Source organism: Brienomyrus brachyistius, chromosome 8 (genome assembly GCF_023856365.1).
Source record: "Brienomyrus brachyistius isolate T26 chromosome 8, BBRACH_0.4, whole genome shotgun sequence".
NCBI classification, from domain to species: Eukaryota; Metazoa; Chordata; class Actinopteri; order Osteoglossiformes; family Mormyridae; genus Brienomyrus; species Brienomyrus brachyistius.
Window position 1 is genome coordinate 13,297,209 of NC_064540.1, and position 21,536 is coordinate 13,318,744.

At 40.5% G+C, this 21,536-nt stretch overlaps 1 protein-coding gene across 1 annotated transcript in view; it reads left to right on the forward strand.

Moving 5' to 3' along the window:
• Nucleotides 1–21,206, forward strand: part of LOC125747013 (voltage-dependent calcium channel subunit alpha-2/delta-3-like) — a 40,871-nt gene extending 19,665 nt beyond the window's left edge. The window contains exons 12-38 of the mRNA XM_049021681.1: nt 1,575–1,653; nt 3,261–3,404; nt 5,058–5,065; nt 5,572–5,643; nt 5,723–5,803; nt 6,475–6,549; nt 6,631–6,711; nt 7,413–7,484; nt 7,867–7,928; nt 8,115–8,182; nt 8,612–8,657; nt 8,847–8,944; nt 9,122–9,215; nt 11,445–11,540; nt 11,711–11,835; nt 12,204–12,281; nt 12,447–12,508; nt 12,706–12,750; nt 12,868–12,930; nt 13,267–13,337; nt 16,492–16,567; nt 16,906–16,958; nt 17,262–17,317; nt 17,604–17,724; nt 18,416–18,528; nt 18,985–19,067; nt 20,232–21,206. Of these exons, the coding sequence (XP_048877638.1) occupies nt 1,575–1,653; nt 3,261–3,404; nt 5,058–5,065; nt 5,572–5,643; nt 5,723–5,803; nt 6,475–6,549; nt 6,631–6,711; nt 7,413–7,484; nt 7,867–7,928; nt 8,115–8,182; nt 8,612–8,657; nt 8,847–8,944; nt 9,122–9,215; nt 11,445–11,540; nt 11,711–11,835; nt 12,204–12,281; nt 12,447–12,508; nt 12,706–12,750; nt 12,868–12,930; nt 13,267–13,337; nt 16,492–16,567; nt 16,906–16,958; nt 17,262–17,317; nt 17,604–17,724; nt 18,416–18,528; nt 18,985–19,067; nt 20,232–20,324 (2,115 nt within the window). The 3' untranslated portion in view covers nt 20,325–21,206. The remainder of the gene's footprint in view (nt 1–1,574; nt 1,654–3,260; nt 3,405–5,057; nt 5,066–5,571; nt 5,644–5,722; nt 5,804–6,474; nt 6,550–6,630; nt 6,712–7,412; nt 7,485–7,866; nt 7,929–8,114; nt 8,183–8,611; nt 8,658–8,846; nt 8,945–9,121; nt 9,216–11,444; nt 11,541–11,710; nt 11,836–12,203; nt 12,282–12,446; nt 12,509–12,705; nt 12,751–12,867; nt 12,931–13,266; nt 13,338–16,491; nt 16,568–16,905; nt 16,959–17,261; nt 17,318–17,603; nt 17,725–18,415; nt 18,529–18,984; nt 19,068–20,231) is intronic.
• The last annotated feature ends 330 nt before the right edge of the window (nt 21,207–21,536 follow it).

The following is a 21,536-nucleotide window of genomic DNA, read 5'->3' on the forward strand; positions in this document are numbered from 1 at the left end:
ATTTTCTAGGCCAGCGATTTTCAACCCATGGGTCGCAGCAGGTTTTGAAAGGGTTGAGAGGCACAGTCAAAATTGTAAGCATTTTAAAACCAGCAAGCTCATATGCTGATCCATGATCAGATTTCCCAGCCCCAATCCCAGAATTAACCTATATAATTTATATATATAATTTTGTATTTAATTTACAATTTCTAAATTACTGGGGTTCTTCTGCATTGTATTACATCAGCTGGATCAAAACAAGCGCTCCTACTTTTCCTCAGAGAGTCTCATGCATCCCATAATTCTGCACTCTTTGGGTGCTCTCCACTGGCATAAAAACTGGGGCAGGTGTTGTGCTCTAAACTAACCCCCCTGCCACGGATTGCATCCTCTGATATCATCGCTACAGTGAATAGTGAAAATTTGCTGACTTCTGATTGCTTGGTGTTCGGTTTGATGTCATATAATTTCCAGGTGTGACGGTGCAGAGTTCGAAGCTAATTGCCAAAAGAAAAGAAGACAGAATAGGGAAAATATTGAAGCAGAATGACTTCAACATGTCAAACATATTTTTCAAGTAAATGAATCGTTTCTTGTGACAACTGTATTTGCACAGACGAGCATTGTCGAAAAGAAAAGCATTACAGTCGCATTTTAATGAAAAAGTAGTAACTGTCGCATCTGCGACATCACACAGGAGGTTGTTAATGTGAACTTAAGGTTTGATTATAAAATACTATAATTAAAAAACTCACAGTACTTGTTTAAGTCTGATTAGGACAAGAAAAATTAAGTTACAGCGAGCGGTCACTTCTGTTGCACAGGAGAAGCGAAGGGATATTGCTTTTAAAAAGAGCGATTACGTCAGGGGAGGCGATCCGTGGCAGGAGGGCACCTCTCTGGTTCTCACATCAGATCAGCTGGATTGATTTGTCATGACTTTCAGTGTAATGTAACCGATCAGACATTAAATTACGTTTACCGACCGTGATGTGTGACTGACAGATTAAATTATTTCATGGTGCGTTATGTATAAGCAATCGTGAAATAAATAAATTACACTACGAATATTACAAGCATGCGACACTAACATTCAATAATTCCAGGTCATATTCCAAGTTTAAATTAATCAGTTCACATTTGAATTATTTCACATTTTAATGATTTAATGTTTTTAATTATTTTTCATTTTGTCACAAAAAATGTTCCGTAGTTACTGCATATATCAGTCTTGTAAATTATTTGAACTACCTTTTTGACATTTGTTTCATACATCCGCAGGTGAAACTTACTTAAAGTTTTAATGTTTCATTAATTTGAAACAAAAACACAGCGTGTCAAATTCACTTACACTATTTAACATCGAATACTAATATTTGCCATAATCTTTGTAATAAATAAAACGAAGTTTAATTTTCAGTTTTATTTGAAATTAAAATGTTGTGTTAAATCAATGTGTTAAATTTGAAGTTATGATATTACTAATAAATATTCATCTATTTGTTGTACATGCATGCTTTTGTTGTGCATACTGCAAGTGTTTATGTTACCTAAGTGAAGATGACCTCAGGAGTGTCTGCTGTCACCTGCAGATCCGTATATTCCCCTATCTGATTGGACGGGAGTCTGCCTTCGCTGATAACCTGAAGTGGATGGCCTGTGCTAACAAAGGTGTGATCTTTGTTATGTTCTCAGCACTCAGCACTGCACTGCACCATGGGAAGGCACCCACCCCCTTAACCATTTCACCATATACAGCTTCCAAACCTAAGCGCATATCAGCATCCCGGGCAAACAAACACACTGAGTAGGTAAAGCTGGTTGAAGGCAGTGGTTTGAGGTGAAATGAGCTTCTCTAGAGACTGAAGGGAAATTAGACTTGTATTCGGTACTGATGTCGGTCTCCTTTGGGAGCTCTTTGCTGACATAAACTGTTTGCTGGCATTCTGGCTGAATAGGTTCCAGTTTGAAAATGCATTGTGAGGTATATTGAGAAAACACACACGAAATAAATGTGTAACACCTTGGGACACTCAGGCAGGTGCCACCGGAGCCTGACAGCGTCAGCAAGCCTCAGAGAACCTTTCTGTCACGCTCGTCAAGGTTTGTGCTTTGAAGGTGTATGGCCCTTTAAGGTTAACATTTAACAGGAATAGGCTGATGCCAGGTAAAAGTAAAAGAGGAAGAAAAGGTTATTCTAGGGAAGAATCACTTCAGTGTCTCTTGTTTGTATCAGTTCTGTTGTGCTTCATATCATATTATGTTATGTCGTTAATAGCATTGTGTTGTTTATTTCATTCACACCAGCATTCACCCATGACCCTCAATCGTCAGACCATTTAGTACATCTGCATCATTAACCACGTGCTGATGCTGAACTGAAATTCTCTGGCAAGAACATCCCAGATTACACTTGTACCAGAAGACATGTTCAGCTAGTCATCAATAGATCACTTATTTTGTATACTTTCAGATAATTCTGTGCATTGTTGGTTGTTTGCATTTGTTATTTACAGTGTTGCTGTGTATAATTTTAATATTCATCACAAAATGAGATGAAACTGTAGCTACCATTATTTGGGGACTTTGATTTTGGAAAACGGGGCGGCATGGTGGTGCAGTGGTTAGCACTGTTGCCTCACGCCTCTGGGCCACATGTGTCTGGAGTTTGCATGTTCTCCCATGTCGTCGTGGGGTTTCCTCCGGGTACTCCGGTTTCCCCCCACAGTCCAAAAACATGCTGAGGCTAATTGGAGTTACTAAATTGCCCGTAGGTGTGCATGTGTGAGTGAATGGTGTGTGAGTGTGCCCTGCGATGGGCTGGCCCCCCATCCTGGGTTGTTCCCTGCCTCGTGCCCATTGCTTCCAGGATAGGCTCCGGACCCCCCGCGATCCAGTAGGATAAGCGGTTTGGAAAATGGATGGATGGATTTTGGAAAAGACACAAGAATTTCACACAGATGACATTGGGGGCAATATTTTCCCCAATTTTCCACAGATTTTTAAATGTTTGAAAGGCAAATTATTCAACTGATGTTGCATTACACAACTTACTCAATCGATCAATAACCAGGGATTCAAATTGCCTTTCACATTTAAATGAAACACATAAAAAGCCATTTGACTGAAAACTGTTTTCTGATTAATTTAACGTAGATGTCCCAGACCTGGAAATGCATTTGTTAGGTATATGTGGTTATTTGTTTCTGAGTTTTGGGTTTGGTATCATTCACGCTGGTGATTAACCATACAGAAATCAATGTGCTGTCTTTAATCAGGCTACTTCAGCCAGCTCAGCACCCTAGCTGACGTCCAGGAGAACGTGATGCGCTACCTTCATGTTCTCAGCAGACCCAAAGTCATTGATCATGAACATGACACCATATGGACTGAGGCCTACATGGACAGCACTGTGAGTAAAAGTACACACTGCTGTGACTGTATCCATGTTCATTGCATCACACTGTCCTGCACACAGATACAGGCCTGTAAGGCTGATCAAGGGTTAACAGGAGTTCTCCCAAAGGCTAACAATTTCACTTTGTCACAATATTATGTTGAATGCCAGAATTTGTATAGATAGTAATGCAGAGGGATATGCTGCAAAAATCAAGCATGTTGGTACATTACAACATCATTCCTGAAACATTATTTCTAGGTCACAAAGAAAGTGTCCCTTAAGTGTCCTTCTTTATAAGATATACACTGAATTCTTATAATATTCTAGCAGATTCTGTCATTGGTAATATTTGTTTTCCATGTTTTGTCTCCTTTGCTGTAGCTTCCACAGGCTCAGGTAATCTTCATTTTGTCATGCATCTAACCTGTCATATATGTGATATATGTTTTCTTTCGGAGAAAATGACTGCTCTATTTTCACTCGCAGAATTAATTTAATATGTGTTTTTCTAATGAGCCACTAGTTGCCACTATTGTACTGAAGGGCTGATGCAGTGTTATCAAAGCTCCCTCATAATTTTATTACTGTTTTTCACAGTAACCTTGACATGTGCAAACTGCACAAATTTTAAAACAGGGAACTGGCCTCAGGGTAATTGTACCCTTTGAAATATTTAATGCTGACATGAAGAGAGTGCAGGGCCTCGGCGGGTGACACTCACACCTCCAGGGTTGTGGGTTTGAATCCTGCCTCTGTCCTGTGTGGACTTTGCATGTTCTCCCCATTTTGTACGGGTTTCCTCCTGCAGTAAGAAGACAGGTTAGGCTGGCTTCTGTCTCTAAATTGCCCTTTTATTATGATTGATTGTATGAGTGTGTATGGGCCTTGCAATGGATTGCCATGCTGTTTAGGGGAAGAGGTTAAACGATGGATGGATAATACTGACGTGTAAATGTGGCTAAAGCTCGGAACTATCCCACGAAACTTATGACTAAGCTGCTGTGTGAAGGAAACTTCTGGTGGTATACTTTACAAGTTTAAGTGCCATTTTATTCTGAAAAAAAAAAAATGACAGTAAATGTTTTGTCCAGGCTATAGATGAGCATTCTTACCATTTCAGTGAATGTTCTTACCACGTTCTGGAAAGCATTAAAGCCAGACTTCAGGCTTTTTCTCTCACGCCTTTTTCTACTTGAATATTAAAATTTCCATTTTATATTCAGCTATTTAACACGCTACTTAAATAACAAATAAACAATAGAGTTACAGAGTAAGCATTAGTTTTATTCAAATACTAAGTGGACAGTATTCCTTTACACAACAGGAGTTACTGAGGAATGCAGATCTCTAATCAAGCAGTTCATTCCCAGGTAGCTGATACTTTCTGTGGAAGAGTTGATGCTGTTAATGTTCAAGATATGCCTTTAGATTGTCTTTACTCCTAGAGCATGCTGATTATGCTCCACTACCATGTTTCCAGGGTGAGGTAGACAGAGGTAGCTTACACAGAACCTGGTATTTCCTGAGCTCCATTTAAGCAGGTCGCATGCACGGCCTCTGGAACGCATTATATCTGTATTAGTCCAACCTCTTTAGAGACTTAACTGCAAGCAGCAGATATGAGGAGCAGGGTGATGCTGTACAGAAGCTGATTACCCAGCGACATGGGTAACAGGCCACTCAGTGCCAGGGGAGCCAGGCCTGGGACTGAGCGGTAATTTTTAGGCCCTCGCAGGTGTGCGACTTGCCTCTGTTACCCTTGACTTCCTCTCAGCGCCGCTCACCCTGTAATTGCGATGCACTCGGTATTTCAGCCACTGAACAGATACATTAATCATTTTCCAGCTCGTTGCCTTTTATCTCTGGGAGGAGGGTGTAGGATGTAGGGGGAGGGGTGGCACTTCCAAGAAGAGTCTGAAATTTAGAGATGAATGAACTGCTGGATAATCCTCAGGATTCCTTGTCTTATGGGTGTAGCCCTATATTGTTGGTGTTCCCCTATATTCATAAAGCTATGTAATGAAGGTGCGCTCCACCTCCCAAAGTCTCCATTGTTGGTGGAGCACACCAGTTCTCTTGGCAGCCCCCTTGTTTCAATCACCCTTACTGCCATCCGTGAGACATCAGTTCCTATTCATTCCCTGCTCTGTGCATGTGAGATTAATCTGTTTGTCTGATTGATTCCACAGTCTGACGAAAAGCAGAGTCCATTTCTCATGACAACCGTTGCCATGCCAGTCTTCAGCACAAAGAATGAGACGGTCAGTTTATGTCCTTTTCGGGTTGAGGTTCTGTCTTCAGCGTGTGTGACTGCTATAGTGCCATTGTCTCTATCTACAGAAGAACAAGGGTGTCCTCCTAGGTGTGGTCGGCACTGATATTCCTCTCCAAGAACTGCTAAAAGCTATTCCCAAGCACAAGGTACTATCGTGTCCTTATGTATGTGTAAACTAGTGGCCAGGTCTTCTATTTATCATCATCCTTTGATGTTTTTGGAATAATATATAATATAATCACCTTACAGTGGGGTTTTACAGAATTGAAATATAGCATTTGCCATGTTTTCTAAGAGGCTAATCGTGAGCTTTAGCATATAGAACTAGAAAATATACATAGTAACTCATACATGATGGAAGATTTTGATTAGTGACAAACCTCAGAGCATGGGGCAGCGAAAAGCGAGGTGCTAAGCACGCTGAATGACAAGATCCACGGTTACCCCATGCCGCTCAATTCACAGCACATATATACAGTATACAGTAGCCAACTTCATTTTAAATAACCATCCCCTGCAGTAGTATATGGCACTAGCTGTTGAAGCTGTGTGTCCTTTGTAACATGTAACATCCATGTCAAAACACACCAGAGGTAGCATGATAATTATGACTGAAAAAAGGCTGAGAAACTGTTTTTTACAATGCCGGGATGGTTGAAGTGCTGTGGAATGTCCTGCTGTAGTATCTTACAATTACTGTATAGCTCTTGCTTTAAAAGAAGGATTAGCTAAGCAACAAAATTATTGCTTGATATCAAGCAACTTATGGATGATGAGTAAAATATCAGGTGTTGCTTTGTTCTGGCTGTCTTTCCAGCTGGGGATCCATGGCTATGTCTTTGCCGTCACCAACAACGGATACATCCTGACCCACCCTGACCTGCGGCCACTGGTAACCACTGTGTCATCATGAATGAATTGGTGTACAAAAGTACATGTTTCTTCAACCCTATCCTGCATTTCCTCATTAAAGTACCAAGATGGGAAGAGGAGGAAACCCAGCTACAGCATTGTGGATCTGTCCGAGGTGGAGTGGGAGGATAAGGACAATATTGTACGATGGATTTCTCTTTACACAGTTTAATGTTGTAGTGTAACATTTATTATATACAGTCGGCCCTCATTTATTATGGTTAATCAGTTCCAGACTCTACCGCAATAAGTGAATTCTTTATTTATAAATCGAATATTTTCGTGGTTAGAGCACAGAAAACCTGCTTACGACCTTCTAAATACAGTTTTATTATTACAGAACATTATTAGACATGAAATAACACCCTTTAGTCACCATTACTGTTATGATTGCTGGAAGGGTTTATGTGGAATCACTCCAAATGCAGGACACAGGAACATAAAATACACCAGAGGAATCAAACTGACAGAAAACAGCTGGTCACAATTGGGGTTGCACAAATGGTTAATAAGGGGGCGTGACACACAAGAATATCGTACAGGCAGGTCATGACAATTACACTCCTATTACCCAATATATTAGACAAAACGAGAGAAAATAAGACATTAGATGTTTCAAATATCATATTATTATTATTGTACTTTTATTTACGGAGAGCAAAGATGCTTCCGATGCGTCATTTTCACTGTCTCAATCAAATTTTTCATGAATATACAAAATTCCACGATAGAGTGAAGCCGCCAAAGTCGAAGCCTGAAGTGGCGAGGGACGACTGTATTTTACATTTGTACTTTATTTTTTGTATAAATGTTTATGCGTGTGTATGTGCCTCTTGGTGTTAGCTTCGCAATGCGATGGTGAACCGGAAGACCGGGACTTTCTCCATGGAGGTAAAGAAGACCATGGATAAGGGGGTAAGACCCGACAGCAGAAACTATAATGTGATTCAGTTTTATCTTCAAGCTGCTTCAGTACATATTTGACCTACACAGCAGATTTTATCCCAATAAACAGCTGAGACTCAAGACTTCATTCAAGAATGAAATGTGTTCTATCACTTTGAGCACTGGTCAGCAGAATAGGTCAGCTGGTTTCACTACTGTAATGCTTAGTAGTTGTGATTGAGAAGATGGGTGGTGGGCAGTGAAGTGGTAAAGCCATTAAGTGATCATGAGCTCTATAATGATTTTCTCAGGGGTGACGTAGCTCATGGTAGTGATATGACTTACGAACCCATCAGTCTCCAAGTCCGTCATGTCCAGATGCAGTGGCATCATTGTTACCTTATCCTTCCAGAAACGTGTCCTATTCATGCACAATGACTATTACTACACCGAGATTAAAGGGACACCTTTCAGGTAGGTACATCCTCATATATTTTGAAAAAATAAGAAACATAAATGTGTGCTTTTATAACAAATCTGTATTACGTCATTAGGTCATACTGTCTGTCACATTGTACCATGGGAAATTTCATTGAGGAGAAACTACACAGTGCGAGTCAGGCTAGACTGAGTAGCAGTTTTGTTTGCTTGTTTGTTCAGCCTAGGTGTAGCTCTTCCTAGAGGTAATGGAAAATACTACTTTCGTGGAAATGTCACAGTGGATGCAGGTATGTACCTCTCTGTTAATTATTACTACTATAATAAACTTATATGTGCTTTACATTTCTTGCTGCTGAATTCTTGAAGATAGAAAATGTAATTTTTTTTTAAATAAAATTATTATTTAAGCTAGTGTTTCTCAACCTTTTCAACCACATCCCCCCATTCAGCATTTATAATGTGGCAGCCTGGGGGGGGAACATTATTTTTTTACTTAAAGCCACTATTTCTGCTTAAGATTCCCTTATTCCAGATTTAAACACAATTAAAAACTTTCCTCATTTGGAAAACAGCATTTTGCTGTGATGGTGTTAGTACTTCCTGCCATTCCATTCCAGTAAGTTAATTAAATGAATTGTGAGAATGCTATCAGCCAGGTGACTGAAACAGGTTGTTGGATAATGCACAGTGATCTCTATTGAGTTTTATTCCGCTAGGACTGCATGATCTGGAGCACCCCGATGTCTCTTTGGCACATGAGTGGTAAAGCCCTTATGTCTATATGCCTTGATTGTTTTGTGATTTTTCAGCTTTATTCTGTATGTTGTTGTACGTCTATGTAGATCATGTAGATCTGTCTTTGTACAGATGCATGTGCTTTAATCCTGAGCTCACGATCTAAATATTAAAATGTGCCACAGACAAATTAATGTCACCCTGTGTGTGCTGCAGGGTGTACTGTGACACGAGCAAACGCCGTGAGCATCAACATCTGTCACAGATCCAAGCACTTCGACTCTACATGACTGGACAACAGCCTCACCTGAAGTGTGAGTCCAGTAAATTTGCCCTGTTGCTGGTGTACATCACTATTTCAGTGTGTCGGTTATCTTTCTTCTTAGTCTCCAAGACTGTCTCACTATGGTCGTCCTTATGCCTCAGTGTCTCTTTACGGTTCAGTTGAATGTGCCAAGCTTGTAGAGAATTCATTAGCTGCTGTGTTATAGGTGACAGGCAACTGATCCAAGAGGTTCTGTTTGATGCTGTAGTGACTGCCCCTTTGGAGAGTTACTGGACACGCCTGGCATTGAACAAGTCTGAGTAAGTGGAATCAGTCCATTTCATCCTTTTGCTTACAGTGCAACTTGTTGAATTATTCAGTCATTGCAGCTATGTTCAGGGGCTGTACTCTTCACTGGACGCTTGGCATTGGCGTGGCGATTGTAGGCTGCATCCTTCTCATAATTCCCGCACCTTGGGATTGGTTGGGCCTTGAAGAATCCATGGTGTAGAAATGGAGGGTGCATTTCTGCGCCGCATTTGAAGGAGCCTTCGAAATGAGACGGCCTTGTCGCGCCTCTGTGACACATTCGGTCTTCAAATCCAGCCTTATAAGACTGCAGCCCCTGAAATGGGACACAGCTTATGTACATGACTAGGCCTATGGGGGACGAAACGTGGCTGGAAAACAAATAAATAATTCAGTTGATTAATAAATCATTGGTATAAATAAAGAAATACATTGTTGGTAAAAATAAATCTTTCTCCTAAATAAATGAATAAATAAATCTTTAGAATAAAAAAAACAATATCTGTTTGTTTATTCACGCCAAAGATTATGTATTTCCAGATTTATTTATTGATTTATTTCCTGATCTATTGAACTTTAGGTTTAAACAGGCAGTTCGTCATAAAACTGAAAAATCTAAGTTTTACAAGGGCTTTAGTGATGTCTATCCATCGAGGTTGTTCTACTGGAGTTGCCTAGTTTTTTAACTAGTTTTGAAGTATTGAAGATAATCCACCGACATTGTAGTGAGTAGTTTAATGTAGGAACTATTTTGTCTTTGGTGGAGTATACTCATCATCCAATAAAACCCCTTCTAAAACATGTCTTTTTCAGTTTTTGGATGAAATGCTCCTTTAATGTGGGGGGCCTGTTTATAAAGCACTATTGGCCTGGCAGGCAAACCAGAGTGAAGCAGCAGTAATAGATGGACTAGTTGTCTTTACATCTTGCTGGTCAGACAATGGCTTCCACAAGGAAACTGCCATCTCTAGTGCTAAGGGAAGTGGTTGGGCAGAATTTATTCTACAGATCTTGTTATTTATTCATGACATCCTCATTATTGCCTGTGACCCCTCTCATGTGTAGGCTGGTAGTGAGATCTGAGGCATCTCGATCCTGGTCCAGTTGTTCCAGTTGTCCACAGGAGATTCCCATTCACTTGCTATCAGCCTTCGTCGTGACACCAAGTATTCCTTGGTCGGGCCTCTTTACCTTTTACACTGTGGGGTCCAGGTGAGGCCTTGTCTTGCTGTGCTGGATGCAAGTTTGCTAAGGGTATGACCAGTCCACCTAGAGCGCCTGCCTTTGGAGGATCTCTGCCTGTACCGGCTGCTGTCTCATTTGCTGCCACGGCTTTTTCGTTGTTGATGGTGTCAGGCCAGTCTATGCAAAGGATCTTTCTCAGGCACGTGTTGACGGAGCTTTGGATTCTTTTCATGTTTTCAGTGGTGGTTCTCCATGTGTCAGCTCTGTAGAGTAGCGCAGGCTTTATCATGGCGTTGAAGACCCTGATCTTGATTTTGGTAGTCAGCCTTGTGGCATCCCAGATGTTCCCCAGCTGCTGAAAGCTGACCTTGCTTTGCCTATTCATGCTTTTATGTCAGCATTTGTTCCACCCTGCTTGTCAAGGATGCTACCAAGGTAGATATAACTCTCCACCTCCTCTAGCACCTCATCTTCCAGTGAGATGTGTGTTGCATTGGTTGTTTTGGTCTTTAAGACCTTGATCTTCCATCTACAGTATGGATGTTAAGGCACGGGCAAGCTGAATCACCTGCAACAGTGTAGGCCATTTCCTGCATTTGCTCCTGGGTCTCTAAGAGCAGGGCAAGGTTGTCTGCAAAGTCGAGGTCGTTGGCAAAGTAGCACAGGATTTATTTATTTACTTCCACCATCAATTATTTATTTCACTACTTACTGTATTTTTTATTTTTTTTGGTGATTTATTTATTTACTTTTAAGTCACATTTCATCCTTAATATATGATTATTGACTATGGGACTGCTCTTGATTTGGATATTAGCAAGTCTCACAAAGTAGATGGGATCCTGACTTCCTCAAAATGTTGTATCATCTTAACTGTCAACACAGATTTGACTGTAATGCTATATGAAGCTCATTTGATCAAATGCTCTTCACACAGCATTACAGACAAAAGTGGTCAATTATAAAATTGTAAAAATAACTTCATAACATTGTTCTTCACATCAAAAGCAATACTTGCCTATTTGGTTGTTTTACTTTGTCTTTTTTTTGCATAGAAACTCAGACAAAGGAGTAGAAATTGCCTTTGTAGGAACACGGACTGGACTATTGAGAACCAACCTCTTTGTGGTTCCAGAGCAACTGACCAATCAGTGAGTGTGACCCTATGACAAAGTCTTGTGTAATTAATACTATTTTAGGGTTCTCCTGGATTTTAGGTGAGAACAATGCAACTTCCAAAAAGCTTGTAGTTATGACTATTTTTGAGAGATTCTTTGTACTTGTTAACCGTTTCCCCTTCACCACTCTTTTGTATATAAAGGGAAATTCTAACTCCTGAAGTGGACCAGGAGGGCGTCTTCAATGCTGACCACTTCCCCCTGTGGTACCAGAGAGCTGCTGAACATGTTCCTGGCACCTTTGTATACTCCGTTCCCTTCAGAAGAGGTACATTCCAACTCAACTGCCAGAATTATACCTGTGTTCAACTCTGTGTGCTGTATTTAAGATTTGCAGTAATATATGGTGCTGTGAGCTGATTTAACTACCAGTTTATAAGCAAATACTCAACATGTCAGATAGAAATTAGCTGTTTATTTTGTATTTCCATCCAGCTGACAGATAGAGTACTAATGCATGATTTTTAGAAGAACAATTAATAACCCAGGCCAACCTTGAGTAGTTAAAATAGTAGTATTAAAATAGCTTGGCCCTATGAAAGAATTGGTGGATAACATTACAATTAAATTAAAAAATTTAAAAAAATGTACATGGCAAAATGTTTTCTCCAATCAAGCAGATGTTGTCTTTCCCAGGAATGAGCAATAACAGTGTTGTACTAGCCAGCACTGCCGTCCAACTGCTTGATGACAGATGGTCCCCCATTGTTGCTGGTAAGATATGGAGTCAGCATGACTGTGAATTACTCTCTACACCTTCAGCTTAACCAATTTGGAAATGAAGGGTGGAGACAAGCAGTCTTCGTTGAGCTGCCAAGAGACATGTCATAATATATCATAATATGTTTGTAAGACTATGCGCTCTCCTCATTGATACAGCAGTGGGAATTCAGATGAAGCTGGAGTTCTTCCAAAGAAAGTTCTGGACAGCCAGTCGGCAGGTAAAAAGAACAGGTTACCAGAGAATAAATCCAAGAGACATATAAAGGGTGTGATAGGTAAACAGGGTACCCTTGTGAGAGTTACTTAGCAAGTAGAAAACGCTACTACATATTGTAGCTGGATGGTTTCTTATTCTTGCTTCTAGAACATGAGGGCTGGAGATGGGTCTAATAAGGTCCTAATTGGTTTGTTTCAGTGCACTGCTCTGGATGGAAAGTGCCCCATTAATTGTGACAATGAGGTAATGTACTTTTGGACTAACTGGAGTTGGAAAATCTTTGTCTGCTTGACCAAATGGGTTTTGGACAGTGGGAATCAATAGGACTACTGCTGTATCTCCTGCTTCCCTCTCCTGCAGAGCATCAGCTGTTATCTAATCGACAATAACGCCTTTATCCTGGTATCTGAAGACTACTCCCAGGTAGGACCCTGGACTGTTCCCGGGATTATCAGCTTTGGATTCACAGTGTATGTTTGTCTCTAAACTAATCTGGTGGAGAGAATTTCAGACTTCTCTGCATTAAAATTAGAAAACATTCTAATTCTCCCCTATGCCTTGAATGAAATTCCACCTGAAAACAAAAGGTGATTTTTAACAGTTGAAAGACAGACATCTACTACCCCGTCTTGATCTCACAAGTCTGTCGTGGTTATATCTAGTTTCTTTTCTACCTTGACTATGCATGGCTTTACCCTCTATCTGGACATGCTCTTCTATAACTCTTGCTTTGTTTCCTTTCCCTAATTCCATCTTCAGACAGGAATGTTCTTTGGTGAGGTGGAAGCAGCTGTGATGAACCAGCTGCTCCTCATGGGCTCCTTTAAAAGGTGAAGAGAAACTCTACCTGTTAACCTGTATCTTCCTGTTAACATCTTTGCTTTATAGTGTAAGGCAGGATGTCTGAGTGTAAACCTGGCTTCAGCACTGGCTCCCGGATTCAGTTCCCTAACCCCACTGACTGCTACATTGACTTCCATTTTTGTATTATGCCACAGCTTGGTGTCCTAAGGCTGCAGGTACCATAGTGGCTTATAACTCAAGGGGCCTTTCAACAAAATTAACCTGAATTGTTGTGTTTGGTGGTTTCCCCAAATGTCTTTTCGCCCCCATTTTTAAAAAAGCACTTGTTTTTTGGCCAGTCTCTAACTCTTGCTTTCTTCCATCTCTCCAACTCCATCTTCAGATATGGATGTTCAGGATGTACTAAAATACAATAAAATTCTTACTTCTGTGTCTTCTCACAGCCTGACGCTTAAGTGATAATAAGTACCAAGCAGCAGTAGTGAAGATGTGCATAAATAGATAATAAATAAATATATAAACAAACAAATAAAATAAATAAATAGCAGCAGTATGATGTGTAGCAGCCTTAGGGTACAGTAACATGATGATATAAATAATGGTGTCAGCAGTATGTACAGGCGGCAGCAGTGTGGATGTTGTGATAACACAACCCCGTTTCCAAAACAGTTCGGACACTCTGCAAAATGTCAATAAAAGCAGAATGCAACGACTTGGAAATTATATTATAAAAACCCATATTTTTTGAAAATAGAACAAAAACACCATATCAAATGTCGAAAAACAGAAATTGTATTGTTTTATGGCAAATATAAGCTCTATTTAAATCTGATGCCAGCAATAGGTTTTAAAAAGTGATGACGGGGCAAGAAAAGACTGGAAAAGTTCTGTAATTCCCAAATTCTTTGCAATATTACATTGAAGACCATTATTCTTAAATTGTTCCACTGTTTGCCCACACAGTCTTTCACAGAGTAGTGAACCTCTCCCCATCTTCACTGCATAGAGATGCTGCCTCTCTGGGAGCCTCTTTTTATACCCAATTATCTTACTGGCCTGTTGCCAATTAACCTAATTAGTTGTGAGATATTCAGCCAGGTGTTTTGGTTTAGCATCGCACAAGTTTTCCAGTCTTTTGTTGCCCTGTCTCAACTTTCTTAAACATGTTGCTGGCATCAAATTCAGCCCGAGCACATGTTTATAATAAATGAATGACATTTCTATGTGTGCTGTATGTTGTCTTTGTTCTATTTTTAATGAAATATGGGTTTGTATGATTTTCAAATCATTGCCTTCTGTTTTTATTTAGATTTTGTACAGTGTCCCAACTTTTTTGTAAATGGGGTTGTACAATATACAATATGAGTAAAATAAAAGTAATTGCAACAGTATAGACAGATACAGCAACAATACAGCATGAGACAATAGTGGCAGTGTGAGGGAATGTTAATATCATTGGCTGTTTACTGCAATAGGGAAGAAACTGTCTCTAAATCTGGAAGTGCATGTATGGATGGACTTTAGGGAAAAGCGGCAATGCAGGGTAACTGGAGTCTCTCCAGATGCTGCTCACTTTCCTGAGGCAGTTATGAAGATGTCCTGGACTGCCGGAAGCTGTATGCCTGTGATCATCTGTGCTGTCTAAACCACCCTCTGCAGTATATTTCGGTCCTGTGTTGAGCATCTGCCATACCAGGATATGATACTGTACATCCTTTGAGGATGGACTCCACAGTGCCCATGTATAAGCAGGTCAGAGCTGTGCGTGACACCCTGGCCTTCCTCAGTTTCCTGAGGAAACAGAGGTCGTGGCGAGCCTGCTTAGCCACAGCTGCAACATGGTGTGATCATTTAAAGTCATCAGCGAGGGTGACTCAAGGAAACTTGAAGCTGCTGATGCGTTCCACAGTGTCCTCTCCAATGTAGATACAACTTTGGAAAGTCACCGGCTTGCAGAAGTCCAAGATCAGCGCCTTGGTTTTGCTGACATTGAGGGCATGATTGTTGCCCTGACGCCATCCTTCCAGGTCTCTGACCTCCTCCCAGTAGGCCATCTCATCTTATGGAAGATCTAACTGATGACGGTGACGTTGTCAGCAAATGCTTTGCAGTCATGGGTGACGATGGAGTAGAGCAGGGGGCTTAGCACATTGCCCTGCGGGGTGCCCGTGTTGATTGTCTTCTTGAAGCATGTGGGAACTGAAGATTCTCTCAGAGAGATATTGAATATGTCCGTATAGACAGCTGCCAAGTGGTCACAACAGGTCTTTAAAACGTGACCAGAGACTCTGCCTGGATCGGCTGCCTTACGGGAGTTGAGTTTTACAAAGTTCCTCCTGATGTCATCCATGGAGACAGTCTGGCAGGGGTCATACAACGCAAACATCATGATTTTCGAGCTCGAAGTGAGCATAAAATTCATTCAGCTCGTTTGCGAGTGTGCAACTGTTGGTTGTGACTGTGTGTGATCAGGGTCTGTAATCCGTAAGAGGATCCCTGCCGTTTCCAGTGTGTATCCCCTGTACTGTAAAACTGGGAATCTGTTGTTTAGCAGACTTGATTACCTTCTGGAGATCATACTTGCACTTTTTATATACGTGCATGTTTCTGGAATGGAAATACCGTGGGCTCAGATGTGCCTGCGGACTTCTGCTGTAATCTAAAGTTTCTGTTTCGGAAATGAGCGGACTGTTTCATTCGACACACGTTGATAAAGTCTGTTACGACTGTCTCATACTGTACTTGACCAGATTGTCAGAGGACTCTGAACATAACCCAGTTTGCTGATTCCTGCAGCTTCTTCACTACGGGGTTCAGCTCTGCACCACTTTCGTCACTGGATCCACATACTTTAGCAGCTGCATGTAAACAGGAAGTTGCAGCACAGAGTAATGATCTGATTGGCCAAGGTGCAGTGGTGGAAGTGGGCAGTATGCATCTTTGTTCAGTATGTAACAGTAATCCAGTGTGTTTGTGTGCCCGTAGTGGGAAAACAGACATGCTGGTTAGACTTGGAGTAAACAGTCCTTAAGCTGGCTTTGTTAGCCACGTCTTCGGCTTTGGCTTGGAAGCATCGGTGATGAACAAGCTGCTTCTAAAGGGCTCGTAGTACAAAATCGTCCACCTCAGTGTAGCGATGTGCCTAATGAGTATTGTTTATTTTTTACACCCTTTCCACAGGATTACTCTATACGACTATCAAGCCATATGTAAAATCTTTGTTGAAAGTAGCAACAGCCCACGGAGTTTATTAGATGTAAGTACCCTCCGGAAAAATACATCCCATAAAGCGCGTTGCTCCATTATAATTTGTCAGTATTTCGTTGTATTTTTCTTTGCTCCATCTATATTCATTTTCGTTGCATAAGACAATAACAAAATATGGTGACAAATGTTCTCATCATCTATACCTAGCATTTAGCTAAGATAGGGATGGCTCTGGGTTAGCATATGTAGTAAAATCCATACAGCTCTTGTGTTTTCATATTAGCTGTGGTTTTAATGTTTGAGCTTGTTTTAGCTTAGATAAAGGCCTATAAGAATGGACACAGGGTTTTTAATGGTTCTGTAACACTGACTTTTCCTCTTTTACAGCCTTATTTTGCTGTCTTTGCTACTATCAAGTGGCTTGTTACTGAATTGGTGATGTGAGGACAATTTCACATTTTTTTTTTGCATTAGAAAAATAGTGATACTTCCATTAGGAGACTTTCAGTATGCGACTGATAGAAAATTTCTGTATACAAATAATTAGCTCTGAATTCTGAATTTTCGTAGTATTGGCGAGTTGTAATAATCACTATATATGAAGACTGTACAGAATAATAACTAAAACATTTGACAATAATTTGGTAACTCTGCAAGTCAGCCAGAGGAGTTTGTGGCTTTGTTTCTAACTACCAGCCATATGATGCTCTTATCGCTGATGACGGGCTTTACTTCCCCCTCAGATTTGTTCTGGAGTTCAACGTGTACAGCTGGTGGCATTCTGAGCTTACAGCTAAAGGTCAGGTGCCGTAAAGGGGAAGCCTTTTAGCAAGTCTATGACTGCAGGGGTGCGGTTTGGATATCCAATCACGTGGGATTCTCATGAGGCATGGGTTGGATTTGCTGTATGCAAGACTTACACAAAGATTATGATTTTCACAAATCATTATTTTTTAATTTGTGAACAAATTTTGTGTATTTGCTTCTGTCTGAGTGCTTTTGCTCGTGCATCCTTGCCTATTTGTGTGTTTTGTTGTACGTTTGCATTTTTGTGACATGTTATAAAGTAGATGCTATGCCTCCAGCACAAGACATGGTGAGAGGAAAGACCGTCCAGGTACCGTGTGAAACGGAGTACCCAGCCTTTGTTTCCGAACGGATCATTAAGGAGACCTCCGGGATTGTTGACTGCAATGGTTGTGACAGGTACCTGAATTGTAATTACGCAAAATTAATTTTTAAAAATGGCACATCCAGTTTTTATATAAATGAAGTGCATATATAATGTTTTCCCTGAAATATTTTGAATGACGAATACTGGCTAACCAAATTTCATACTGTCTGACAGTCATCCTCGCCAGTCTAGTTTTCTTGAAATACTGAAATACTGTTTGATCAGGATCTATTAGACAATTTTACCAAAATGAGTGGAAAATTCAGTTCATTTTAATTTGCCTGTATGGTCATAATAATCCGAGTTAAGTGGTGCTAGCTAAAATCATGCTGTTTTTTTTCTACAGCATAAATTTACTGTATTAATTTATGGTAACAGTGGCAGACTATACAATTCTCATTATTTCTACGGATCACACAGCTCTAACAGTGTGAACAGTATCTATAGTCTCTGTACCTCTTTCTGCCTTCAATAGTGCATTATAAGGCACACAACCCTTGAGACTATAGTCTTAGCACACCTTATACGACCTGTAACCTCATATACCTTATACCGTACCTGTAGAGCTTTTATCTGCATTGCCATCTCATTGTTATTTAGCTGTTCTGGTGGGACTGTCATTCTGAGGGGTAGGATGTGAACATCCAAGGTAATATGTTCAGCATAAGAAGACATTGGACACTGGGCCAAGTTCATTGAAACGTCTTTGTCCTTTTCTTGCAGGTCCTTCGTCATACAGCAAATCCCAAGCAGTAACTTGTTCATGGTGGTGGTCGACGACCAGTGTGACTGCAGCTCCGCACCACCAGTTACCATGGAACCCATCGAGATTATGTATATCCACCCAACATGCTGGAAACTGTGTTAATGTGTTTGTATTTGAATTTAGAGAGGGGTTAATGAGTCTCAATGGCCTTCGAGAAGAAGCTTTTTTTTTTTTCTAAAACTGAACTAATAACTACCCTGGCACATAGTTGTTAGCCCTTCTGGGTGAATGAATTGCTTCACAGAGCAGAATATTGAATGTTGGAGATGGCCAGGTGGTCCTCTCTGGACTTCCCTGAGCACCAGTGAAGCAGTGGTTAGCCTAAAAGAATCTGTGTAATTCTGCAGTTTTTCAGAAGGTTGATACTTCTTCCATTATAAATCATAAATATGTGGTGTGCCGAATGGTTGAACATTTCTGAACATTTGTTGGGTCCAGAGATGGTGCAAGTTTGTTGAAGTCCCTGGATTGGGGATGATAGTCGTGCTCTATGATTTCATTTATAAATTCATTAACTCCAATGAACACAACGAGTCCCTGACGTGCGAGCGCTTCAAATTTCAGAAGGACAGGAGACGGCCTGATTCCTGCCATCCATTCCACCCTGAGGTACAGCTGGCCACACTGCCTGTATATGAAGGAGCACATACTTCCATGCCTGTGTGTTTGCGGTGTATGTTTGTTCATATTTGTATGATTGTGTGTATTTGAATCACACATCCTCCATTTTGAAATATAGAAAATGTAGCCAACAAAGGCAACAGCTAGCAGACTGAATTTTGATGACACAGGTCTCAATGAGCTTTCTGGTATTATCATTTAATTATTCAAAATAATATTCTATTGATGTGTTGTTCTGTGGGTTAGGGCTCTGTGACTGTGATCTGAAGGTTTCCAGGTCAAATCCTGTGCTTGACAAAGTGATTTCACAGTTTCCCTTTCCTCCCAATCACTCCAGGGACTGGTTGGCCCTGTTCCCTGATCCTCACTTGTAGGTCACTTTAAGAACATAAGAAATTTACAAACAAGAGGAGGCCATTCGGCCCATCAAACTCATTTGTGGAGAACTTAACTAATAGCTCAGAGTTGATAAAATCTTATCTAGCTCTGATTTAAAGGGACCCAGGGTTTTAGATTGCGCTACACTAGCAGGAAGACTATTCCATACTCTAACTACATGCTGTGTAAAGAAGTGCTTCCTCTAATTAATTTTAAAATGTTCTGCCACTAATTCCCACATATGGCCACGAGTTCTAGTATTTGATCTAATATTGAAATAGCCATTTGCTGAACAGCATTCAGACCTGTTAGAATCTTATATACTTGGATCATGCCCCTTAATCTCCATTGTATAAGGCTGAACAGATTCAGCTCAGCTAACCTCTCCTCATAAGACATTCCTCTAAGACCAGGAATCATTCTTGTAGCCCTACGTTGAACCTTTTCCAAGGCAGCAATGTCCTTCTTAAGGTATAGTAACCAAACCTGCACACGATATTCTAGGTGGGGTCTTACCAAGGAATTATATAATCGTAGCATCGTCTCCCTTGACTTAAACTCCACACACCTAGAGATGTACAGTAACCCAACATCCTATTGGCCTTTAGACAAAAGTGTCAGCAAAATACTTGAACGATAAACTTCCTGTTATATATACTTTTTGCAGTCCTTAGAATAAAACCATTTGCTTTTATTTTCACCATTATTTGAAGTCAAAGCAGAGTGATAGTCGTCTCATCTTGCTCCTTTTTCTTCTTCCCTTTCCCACTGTAGGAGGATGCCATGGAATGTGGGGGCTCCCTGGGTTTGACCCCCACGCCCCAAATGACGCTCCTCACCCTTTTGTTGATGCTCATCACCAGGTGACCTGGGGACTCAGCAGAGGGTCAGCGTGACTCACCCTCATTTGGCTTCAACAGACTCATGGCTGTCAACAGAACGGGTGGCATGCATTGGGAAATAATTTCTTGCTTTCTACTATACAATCTGATTGAAGTTTGAAGTTTATGTTTAGAATGTTGTTTGAGGTAATTAAATATTGTCATCAATTAAGTTCACGTTATGAAATGGTCTGACTTGAGGGAGCAGTGCATGAGAAGAACTTCTGTTAAAAAAAATCTTCACAATCTACATGGTGATCATCTTGCAACAAAATGAACCCTCATGTGCCTACATATGTGTAAACTACTATGTCTGCAAGCATCTGCGTACATCTGTGAACAAATCTGCATGCGTCTCTCTACAACTGTGGTAACCACCTTTTAGAATCCACTGTTTTCTGATGTTAGAGGTTGGTGCTTTTTACATATATCACAGTGAGCACAGCTAATAGAGCTATATTGACAGAATAACACATACATAACAAGGTCTAGATTTCAGATGTTGTTTCTATAGATCATGCAGCCTACATGCTGCATATCACATTTTAACTCGCAAACATCCATATTTACTCCTCTTACGAATGTCACCCCCCCGATGCCTAAGCCCTAATAAATGAAAACACTAACGATTAAAAATCATGTACTGCATCTAAGGTCCACACATTTCTACAGCTCTAAAAGCTCTTGTATACTGCATAGCACTTTTACAGTCTATGGAATCTCGACAAAATATAGACTGTAGCTCCAACAGACTCTACAGATCTTATAATTCTGATACCTCAAATAACCTCTACAGCTCCATCAGGTGACTTTTAACCACTATTGTACAATGCCTTCCAGATGGAGAAATAAAAGATTTTTTCAAATGTTTTTGTTCTATATTTTTGCCTTGTAGGAACAGGGGGACCATGAAATGCAACTTTGTTATTACAAAAACCAGATTCTAACACAACACAGATAACAGTAATGTGGTTCCTGTGTAAGAACACATAGATTATGAATGCTATTGTCTTATATGTGTTATGTAGACCTATTACCTTTGTAATACTTTTGCATATAATCCTCAATAGAGTACAGATGACCAAGTAAACTCCAGGTAGAAACAGACTCCAGTAATCACTGATAAGACTATAGCATCACAACAACCCTGCATAAACGTTTACTGCAGTCTTCCATATGTAGTGCAGAAGCACATTTG